The 9674-nt window shown below is 45.7% G+C and overlaps 1 protein-coding gene across 1 annotated transcript in view; it reads right to left on the bottom strand.

Annotated features, from left to right (window-relative positions):
* Positions 1-292: 292 nt before the first annotated feature.
* Positions 293-9674, bottom strand: part of LOC107293090 (myosin-7-like) — a 51371-nt gene continuing 41989 nt past the window's right edge. Inside the window, exons 27-35 of the mRNA XM_015822227.1 lie at positions 9464-9629; positions 9250-9374; positions 7247-7555; positions 6336-6539; positions 5184-5309; positions 3692-3967; positions 2847-2942; positions 1005-1139; positions 293-316 (exon numbers count right to left, since the gene is read on the bottom strand). Coding sequence (XP_015677713.1) covers positions 293-316; positions 1005-1139; positions 2847-2942; positions 3692-3967; positions 5184-5309; positions 6336-6539; positions 7247-7555; positions 9250-9374; positions 9464-9629 — 1461 coding nt within the window. The remainder of the gene's footprint in view (positions 317-1004; positions 1140-2846; positions 2943-3691; positions 3968-5183; positions 5310-6335; positions 6540-7246; positions 7556-9249; positions 9375-9463; positions 9630-9674) is intronic.

The raw sequence follows: 9674 nt of genomic DNA, 5'->3' as shown, positions 1-9674 counted from the left end.
TTGGTCCAATCACTAGGAGGCAGTGAGTTTTAGTACCACCTTAGGCATGAAAGCCAGCACCCACTGAGACCCGGTTAGGGGTCCTCTGCCACTCAAGATCAAGGCGGAATCCGTGTTTTAATTTATTCGGTTGTCGACAAAGTAGTAAAAATAAGATGGAAACGCTTCCCCCGTTACGACTATATGTCTCGCGTCCTCTACCCCCTCTCTAAAGGGGTCCCGGAAAATCCAGACCCCCATCCACACGCCCCCCCCCCGTCTCAGAGAGCAGGGCATCCGGTCTTCGAAGGAGTTACTCCTCGTACAAACCTTTCGGCTGGGGAAGAAAGGAACAAAAGTGAGAAAGGAAAGAAGGAAACAACTGGGTTGGGTTAGGGGTAGGGGTAGGAGAAGGGGAAGGGTAGGCTATGGTAAAAGTTAGTAGGATTAGGGTTAGGGTTATGCATAGCGATAGGGGATAGGGATAGGGATAGGTTTAGAGTTAGGAGTAGGGTTATGCTTAAAGTTAGGTTAAGGGTAGGGGTAGAGTTAGGGGTAGGCATGGGGTTAAGAGTAGGGGTAGAGTTAGGAATAGGGGTAGGTGTAGGGTTAAGGTTAGTAGAGTTAAGAGTAGGGTTAAGTTTAAGGGTAAGGGTAGGGGTAAGGGTAAGGGTAGGAGTAGGGTTAAAGGTAGCGGTAGGGGTAGAGTTAGGCATAGGAATAGGGTTACGGTTAGGGATAGAGTAGTGAATAGGGTTAAGGTTAGGGGTAGGCATAGGGTAGGAGTAGGGTTAAGGGTAGGAGTCGGGATAGGAATAGGGTTAAGGTTAGGCATAGAGGTACAGTTAGGAGTAGGGTTAAGGTTAGAGATGGGGTACGGGTAGAGGTAGAGGTAGAGATAGGGGTAGGGCTAGGTTTAGGGGTAGAGTAATGGATAGGGTTAGGGTTAAAGTTAGGAGTAGAATTAAGGTAAGGAGTAGGAATAGGGATAGGGTTAGGGTTAGGCTTAAGGGGCAGCTCCTCACCTTCACCCCAATATCACGACTTTTGGCCCTCAACTTGTTGACCTGGGACTCAGCGATGTCCGCCCGCTCCTCGGCTTCGTCCAACTCGTGCTGAACCTTCCGGAATTTGCCCAAGTTGCTGTTGGCTTGTTCCTCCTGAGGGGAACCGAGAAGGGAGGCCTTGAAAATTATGGAGAGCTTTTGCCTCTGATGAGCAGCCACTACTACCGGTATGTCCTCCAGCCAGGATCCAATTCCCATTCAAAATGTTTGGCACACTCTAAGCCAGGGGTCTTCAAACTTGGCCCTATTATGACTGGTGGACTTCAACTCCCAGAATTCCTCAGCCAGGCATGCCTGGCTGAGGAATTCTGGGAGTTGAAGTCCACAAGTCATCAAAGGGCCAAGTTTGAAGACCCCTGCTCTAAGTAGTCCTCGACTTACGGGACAAACAAATTGTCGGCAAACTTCAATGGTTCCACGACTTTTATATATAAAAAAAATAACTTTTCAAAATATTTTCAATGTTATATTTGGGGTTTTGGTTGGGTGGGATTTGGGGGGGAGGCAGGGGTGAAGGGTCTCGACTTATGTCCGAATGTTTATATTATTAGTATTAGATTGATTGTAATTAGTTGATATATAATAACCAAGTCCATAATGCGCTTTAATTCCTCTTTAACATAAATATAATAATAATTAAAACATAAACAAATTAGTATCCTAATTATTAAACAATAGAATATTGTTAAACAATACTAATACTAAAAATAATAATAATATCATATAATTAAAACTAATAAAATTTCACTATAATAAACTATTAATACTAATACTCTAAAATTTACTCATAGGCTAAATGGAACTTTTTAGTCCCATATTTATTCTGAATATCCATCTTCTCCAAACCGAAATGTATCTTTCTTGTGAATGATCCTTCAATTAGGCAGAAATCTTAGCCATTTCTGCTAAGGTGCTGAAAATATTGACTTATGACCAGTCCTCGCACTTATGACCAGTCCTCGCACTTATCACCATCACATGTTTTTTTTTAATTTGGGCACTTGGCTATTGACATGCAGTATATTTATGAATGTCCATAAGCACTTACAAAATGAATTTGGGTTATAAAATTATAATTTTTTTGTCTGAAATGGTAGGTTTCCTTCCTGAAAAGGGGGTTGGACTAGAAGACCTCCAAGGTCCCTTCCAACTCTGTTATTCTATTCTATTCTATTCTATTCTATTCTATTCTATTCTATTCTATTCTATTCTGTATTTTCTATTCTATTCTATTCTATTCTATTCTATTCTATTCTATTCTATTCTATTCTATTCTATTCTATTCTATTCTATTCTATTCTATTCTCAATTTACAACCATTTGTTCAAAGTTATAACTGGGCTTTTGATTGGTTCTCACATTTACAAAAAGTGCCTTTTGATTGGGTCTCGTATTTACAACTCTCTCAGTGTCCCTGTGTCACGTGATCAAAATTTGAGTATGTGGCACAGAGCAGATCACGTGGTCCCCATTTATGATCGTCCCACAAGGCTTCTGACAAGAAAAATCGATGGATTCGCATAACAACCGTGTGTTTTCCTCAATGACCGCATCAAAAAAGCTCCTCAAATTGGGAGTGACTCGCTTAACGACCTCATCGTATGGGGTCGTAAGTCGAGGACCATCTGTACTGTTGTTGAGATGCTGAGAGAGAAGGTTTGGACGAGGGTCCCAACTGGTCTCACCATGATTGAGGTGACCATCCATGTTCTCCAGCTCAGCATCCCGAGATGCACTAAACTAGGATGAGTGACAAACCAGGATTATCCCAAGAAGAACAGAAAGATGGATGCTACTCACCGCCTCCTCTGCTTGTCTCTTATAAGCTTTAACCTTCAATTGAAGCTTGTCAACCAGGTCTTGGAGGCGGATCAAGTTCTTACGATCCTCCTCCGTCTACAGGGCCGAGGAACCGGAAAAGAATGCGACAGAGAGATCAGGGTTTATTTGGCTGCAGCAAAAAGTTGGTTTATACCACTGAGTTTAAATAAGATCACCTCCTGGCTTGCATCAGGAGCTCTTAATTATGTGGAGGCATTTGTGAAATTGAATTTTAAAAAAATGGTGTTTTTTAGGAAATCCTTCTCTAAACCATGGTTACATTCTAGCTTAGATGTGGAAATATTGACATGTTCCAAATCTAGAGCAGTGTTTCTCAAACTGGACCACTTTAAGAAGTGGCTGGGGAATTCTGGGAGTTGACGTCCACCCATCTTAAAGTAGCCAAGGCTGGCTGGGGAATTCTGGGAGTTGACGTCCACCCATCTTAAAGTAGCCAAGGCTGGCTGGGGAATTCTGGGAATTGAAGTCCACCCATCTTAAGGTAGCCAAGGCTGGCTGGGGAATTCTGGGAGTTGACGTCCACCCATCTTAAAGTAGGCAAGGTGGAGAAACACCATTCTAGGGTTTTTGGGGTTTTTTTTTGCCTCATGGAATTTGCTTTGGATGTACAAAATGGCATCTTTTATAAGATTCCGGGAAACAATGGGGTTCAATCCATCCACACACACCCCCAAATTCCTCACCCAACCCGTTTTAGAGGCGTGGCCCAAAACCTGTTGAAGTCAATCAATCCACCCATCCATACGAAGGCTTGGCTCCAGAACCCAGGTTGTCTCAGTCAGGTTAACCTGCGTCCCCCTCACCTGGTAGGTGAGCTCCTTGATGCGTCTCTCGCACTTGCGCATGCCCTTGACGTTCTCCACGTTGCGTTTCTGCTCCCCTTCCAGCTCGTTCTCCAGCTCCCGCACTCGGGCCTCCAGTTTCTGAAGCTGCTTCTTGCCGCCCTTCAGGGCCAGCTGCTCCGCCTCGTCCAGGCGCATCTGGAGGTCCTTGATGGTCTGCTCCATGTTCTTCTTCATCCTCTCCAGGTGGGCGCTGGTGTCCTGCTCCTTCTTCAGCTCCTCCGCCATCATGGCCGCCTGCCCCGTTCAAGAGGACAAGGGAGAAAGACGTCCGTCGGACCTTACTCTTGGCGTTAATGGGGAAATTAGTCCTAAACTCACGGGCTAATTGTTCATGTCAACATTACGGGTCCTCTTTGGATGCTTCTGGTGGACCAAACCAAAGGAGGATCTGGAGATCTTATTTCAGACTTTAGATGACCATAATTGAGCCCAGAAGTATGATCGTTACTCATTGTGGTTAAGTGGATCAATTTTTCAGCTCCTCTGCCATCATGGCCACCTGCCCCGTTCAAGAGGACAATGGAAAAATAGGTCCACCTGGCAAAAGGAGATGACTTTGGGTTGGGGAGACCTCCCGTGTGTTTACTCCTTCCAAGAATTGATCCTAGACTCCATATTCTCATGAAGATTATGGTTGGGGGTCCTCTTTTGACCCAGGATGAGCCTGTCCACCGGTGGGTTGGTGGACCCAAGCAAAGGAGATCCTGTTGATGGGTCTCAATTCATGGACCTTGGATCTCCTTATTAAAAACAGGAGGAGCTATTTTGGCCTCACAGGGTTGTTATGGAGATCCTGCCCCATAGAGACCCCATGGTCAGCCTTATTTTCTTTCACGTATAACATTCCCCCTCATCCTTCCTCACAGGGTCTTCTGAACCAGCTTTGTGGGTGTGAGGAAGAGAGGTGGGCTGGAAGGTGTGTGGGGAAGAGGGACAGCAGTACCCGTACACCTTTCCTCAGGTGTAGAATTGAATTCCATCTTTATTAGCTCTTGTCTTTTCACCAACAAGCAAAGATTTTATCTCAGGTTCGTCTGTAACGCATAAACTATTCTTGGCCATGAAAGAAAGGGCTGTCTTGTGGGTTGATCTCAAAACAGGACCTACAAGATCCTTTCTGAATTAATGATAGCTGTCAAAAATAGCACGGTGTTACTTTAGTAATAATACACCCCTGTGCACAATGAAGGCATCTGTTCCAAATTAACTACTCGGGTTTCTATTATCCCATACCAAATAGAGACTGTGAGCATTGAAGTGACCAGAAGATGGCAGTAAAGAGAGACAAGGAAACGTCCCTTTGCTGCCACCTGCTGGTTGCGTGGAGAGTTGCGGCCCAGATTGGGTATAAACCATGTATAAACAAGAAACGATGCTTTCTAACTAGCCGCTCGTTGGAATTAGTGCTTTCTTGGAAAAGCAGAAGTGGATGTGCTAAAATTTCACTCACGTCTGTGATGGCTTTCTTGGCCTTCTCTTCAGCATTTCTGCATTCCTGAATGGCGTCTTCCACCTCTGTTTGCAGCTGGGAGAGGTCCGACTCCATCTTCTTTTTCTGATTGATGAGGCTGGTATTCTGGAGAAAGGAGAGGAGAGGAGGAAGAAGGAAGTAAAGAGAAGGAGAGAAGGAGAGGAAGGAAAGAGAGAAGGAAGGAGACAAGGAAGAAAGGAAGGAGAGGAGAGGAGGAAAAAGGAAGGAAAGAGAGAAGAAGAGAAGGAAAGAAGGGAGGAGGGAAAGAGAAGGAAGGAAACAAGGAAGAGAGGAGAGGAGAGCAGGAAGAAGGAAGTAAAGAGAGAAGAAGAGAAGGAAAGAAGAGGAGGGAAAGAGAAGGAAGGAAACAAGGAAGAGAGGAGAGGAGAGCAGGAATAAGGAAGTAAAGAGAGAAGAAGAGGAGGGAAAGAGAAGGAAGGAAACAAGGAAGAGAGGAGAGGAGAGCAGGAAGAAGGAAGTAGAGAGAGAAGAAGAGAAAGAAAGAAGGGAGGAGGGAAAGAGAAGGAAGGAAACAAGGAAGAGAGGAGAGGAGAGCAGGAAGAAGGAAGTAGAGAGAGAAGAAGAGAAAGAAAGAAGGAAAGAGGGAAAGAGAAGGAAGGAAACAAGGAAGAGAGGAGAGGAGAGCAGGAAGAAGGAAGTAAAGTGAGAAGAAGAGAAAGAAAGAAGGAAAGAGGGAAAGAGAAGGAAGGAAACAAGGAAGAGAGGAGAGCAGGAAGAAGGAAGTAGAGAGAGAAGAAGAGAAAGAAAGAAAGAAGGGAGGAGAGAAAGAGAAGGAAGGAAAAGGAAGAGAGGAGAGGAGAGCAGGAAGAAGGAAGTAAAGAGAGAAGAAGAGAAAGAAAGAAGGGAGGAAGGAAGGAAGGAAAGAGAAGGAACAAGGAAGAAAGGAAAGAGAGCAGAGGAGAGGAGAAAGAAGAGAAGAGAAGAGAAGAGAAGAGAAGAGAAGAGAAGAGAAGAGAAGAGAAGAGAAGAGAAGAGACGAGACAGTGAATTCTTTAATTTTGGGAAGACAAGACAGTGGAAATAATTTCATGAAAGCAGAATCACAACATCGTTCTTGGCTGCTGACCATCCATGAGGTTTAAGACCATCTTGCTTTCAGATCCCCCTTACCTGGGTGTGAAGGAGCTGGACTCTTTCACTGGTATCAATGAGTTCCTGTTCCGCCAGTTTCCGGGCCCGTTCCGTCTGCTCCACCACGGTCCGCAACTCCTCCAGCTCAGCCTGGAGCAGGTTGTTCCTTCGCTCCACGATGGCAATGTTTTCCTTGAGGTCCTCATTGACTCGGATTACGTCGTCCAACTGTATCTGAGTGTCCTAGAAAGAGGAGAAGGACAGGTGGAATGGAGGTGTGAGCAAGGGAAAGCTGAAATGGAACCCTGGTGGAGATGGAAGGAAGGAAAGAAGGAAGGAAGGAAGGAAGGAAGGAAGGAAGGAAGGAAGGAAGGAAGGAAGGAAGGAAGGAAGGGTAGATGGATGGATGGATGGGTTGATGGATGGGTGGGTGGGTAGATGGATGGGTGGGTGGATGAAGGAAGGAACAGTAAATGGTTGGATGGATGGGAAGGAAGGAAGGAAGGAAGGAAGGAAGGAAGGAAGGAAGAGTAGATGGATGGATGGATGGATGGACAGAAGGCTGGATGGATGGATAGAGGGGAGGGATGGAAGGATGGATAGATGTATAGATAGATTGATGGATGGATGGGAAGGAAGGAAGAGTAGATGGATGGATGGATGGATGGAAGGAAGGAAAGAAGGAAGGATGGAAGAAAGGATGGATGGATGGATGGGAAGGAGGGAAAGGAAGGAAGGAAGGAAGAGTAGGTTGGATGAATGGATGAGTGTAAGGATGAATGGAAGGATGGATGAAGGAATGAAGGAAAGAACAGTAGATGGATGGATGGGAAGGAAGGAAGGAAGGAAGGGAGGGAGGAAGGAAGGAAGGAAGGAAGGAAGGAAGGAAGGAAGGAAGGAAGGAAGGAAGGAAGGAAGGAAGGTCCTTCAGACCAACTTCCAGGCTGTACCTTCAGGTAGCCTTGCAAAGTTTTCACTTGCTTCTGGGCTTCAGCTGCTATGCGGTTGGCATGGCTGAGCTGGATCTCCATCTCGTTGAGGTCGCCCTCCATCTTCTTCTTGACCCTCAGGGCCTCATTGCGGCTGCGGGTCTCAGCATCCAGGGAAGCTTGAAGCGAGTCCACCGTCCTCAGATGATTCCTCTTGGCCTGCTCCATCTCCTCGTCCTTCTCGGCCAACTTGCGCTCAATTTCGGCCTTGATTTGGTTGAACTCCAGTTGGGCTCGGAGGATCTTGCCTTCTTCATGTTCCAGAGAGGCCTGGAGGGTTTGGGGTAAGGTTGGATGGAGAGAGAGATGGCAGAGAGACTCCTTAGTTCATGAGTAACCAATGTGGAGCCCATGGTACCAACAGGATCTCAGACACCAATTTGGTGCCTCCAGAAAGTTCCATATAGCTTCCGGATCATCATGGCCGCCATTTTGAGAGAAGACAATTCTTTCACAACGGCCATTTTGTCTGTACCGACCAAATTCTCGAGGTTTCCAATGGCCTAAAATATTGCTACCCCTATTTCCAACGAAGAAACTAAAATTCAGGTATCCCTCAACTTACAACAGTTTGTTTAGTGACTGTTCGAAATTACAACGGCACGGAAAAAAGTGACTTATGACCATTTTTCGCACTTATGACCGTTGCAGCATCCCTGTGGTCACGTGATCCCCTTTTGCGACCTTCTGACGAGCAAAGTCAATGGAGGAGCCAGATTCACTTAACGACCGTGTGACCCACTTAACAGCTGCAGGGATTCACTGAACAACTGTGGCAAGAAAGGTCGTAAAATAGGACACAACTCACTTAACAAATGTCTCACTTAGCGACGGAAATGTTGGGCTCAATTTTGGCTGTAAGTCAAGGACTGCCTATATGCTATGAATGGATCTCAAATGGAGATATCTGTGGTGTGGCGAGTTTTTTTAACAACCATAAACACAATTGTTTAATGTCTGTTAAGCTTCTAGTCCTTGACTAAGTCAGTGACAAACGAAGAAAACATGGACGTCCAAGAATTCCTCTCAAGAATGATGAAGGAAAATATTTACTTTGTGCAAATATGTAAATGGAGACTCAATCATCCAGGCCAAAAGTATCTAAAAAAGATTAAATCACGACAACTGGATCAAAGTTTGTTAATCTGTGCAAATATTCCTGAGGTAAATTTGTAGCTATCGTAAGTTCCTCAAAAGATGGTGTATCTTTTGAGGAACTTACGATAGCTACAAATTTACCTCAGGAATATTATTGGCAACTGTGACCTTCAAAAAAAATTCTGTCAGTTGGAAGGAACTGTGATGTGCATTCGNTTCTGGAGGCAGGTTGTTCCATTGGTTAATTGTTCTAACTGTCAGGAAGTTTCTCCTTAGTTCTAAGTTGCTTCTCTCCTTGATCAGTTTCCACCCGTTGCTTCTCGTCCTGCCTTCAGGCGCCTTGGAGAATAGCTTGACTCCCTCTTCTTTGGGGCAGCCCCTGAGATATTGGAACACTGCTATCATGTCCCCCCTCATCTTTCTCTTCGTTAAACTAGACATACCCAATTCCAGCAACCGTTCCTTATATGTTTTAGCCTCCAGTCCCCTCATCATCTTTGTTGCTCTTCTCTGGACTCTTTCTAGAGTCTCAGCATCTTTTTTACATCGTGGTGACCAAAACTGGATGCAGTATTCCAAGTGTGGCCTTACTAAGGCCTTGTAAAGTGGTATTAATACTTCACGTGATCTTGATTCTATCCCTCTGTTAATGCAGCCCAGCACTGTCTTCTAGTCTGACCCCCTTCATGTTTTTGAAGAAGAGGAGAAATGAAGTTTAAAAAGCTCAAACACTGGTTTGGCCGCCATTTTGACTTCTTTACCTACACACTGAAGGCCCTCCTGAAGCCCAGGAAGACTTCGAAACAAAATGGTGGAGAGCTTGAGTTGAGGGGCTCTGCTTTTTCACAGCTAAGGGGACTTCTCACCTCAGCTTCCTCGAGAGCGGACTGCAGCTCCATCTTCTCAGCCTCCAGACCTTTCCGCGCTTTCTCAAGTTCATGGATGGTCTTGCCTGTGCTGCTGAGCTGCTCAGTGAGATCCGAAATCTCCTCTGTACGAAAAGAGAAGAAAACGTTGGTTCTCCAGAGGAAGCAGGACCTAGAGATGAGGAGGCTCCGAATGTGAAGGAGACGGGCCCACCTTGCAAGTTCTTGTTCTCCCTCTTGAAGGTCTCCAGATGTTCCAGAGATTCCTCGTAGGCGTTCTTCAGCTTGAAGAGCTCCGTGCTGAGGGACCGGGACTCCTTCTGGGATGCCTCCAGCTCTGTTTGGGACTCCTCAAACTTCTGCTTCCACTCCGACAAGATCTGGGGTGGGAGAAGGAGGAGGAGGAGGAGGAGGAGGAGGAGGAG

Source organism: Protobothrops mucrosquamatus, unplaced genomic scaffold (assembly GCF_001527695.2).
Source record: "Protobothrops mucrosquamatus isolate PMUCROS unplaced genomic scaffold, P.Mucros_1.0 scaffold1499, whole genome shotgun sequence".
In the NCBI taxonomy this organism is placed as follows: Eukaryota; Metazoa; Chordata; class Lepidosauria; order Squamata; family Viperidae; genus Protobothrops; species Protobothrops mucrosquamatus.
The sequence above is the reverse complement of the archived record's forward strand: the minus strand, read 5'-3'. Positions and strand labels throughout refer to the sequence as shown.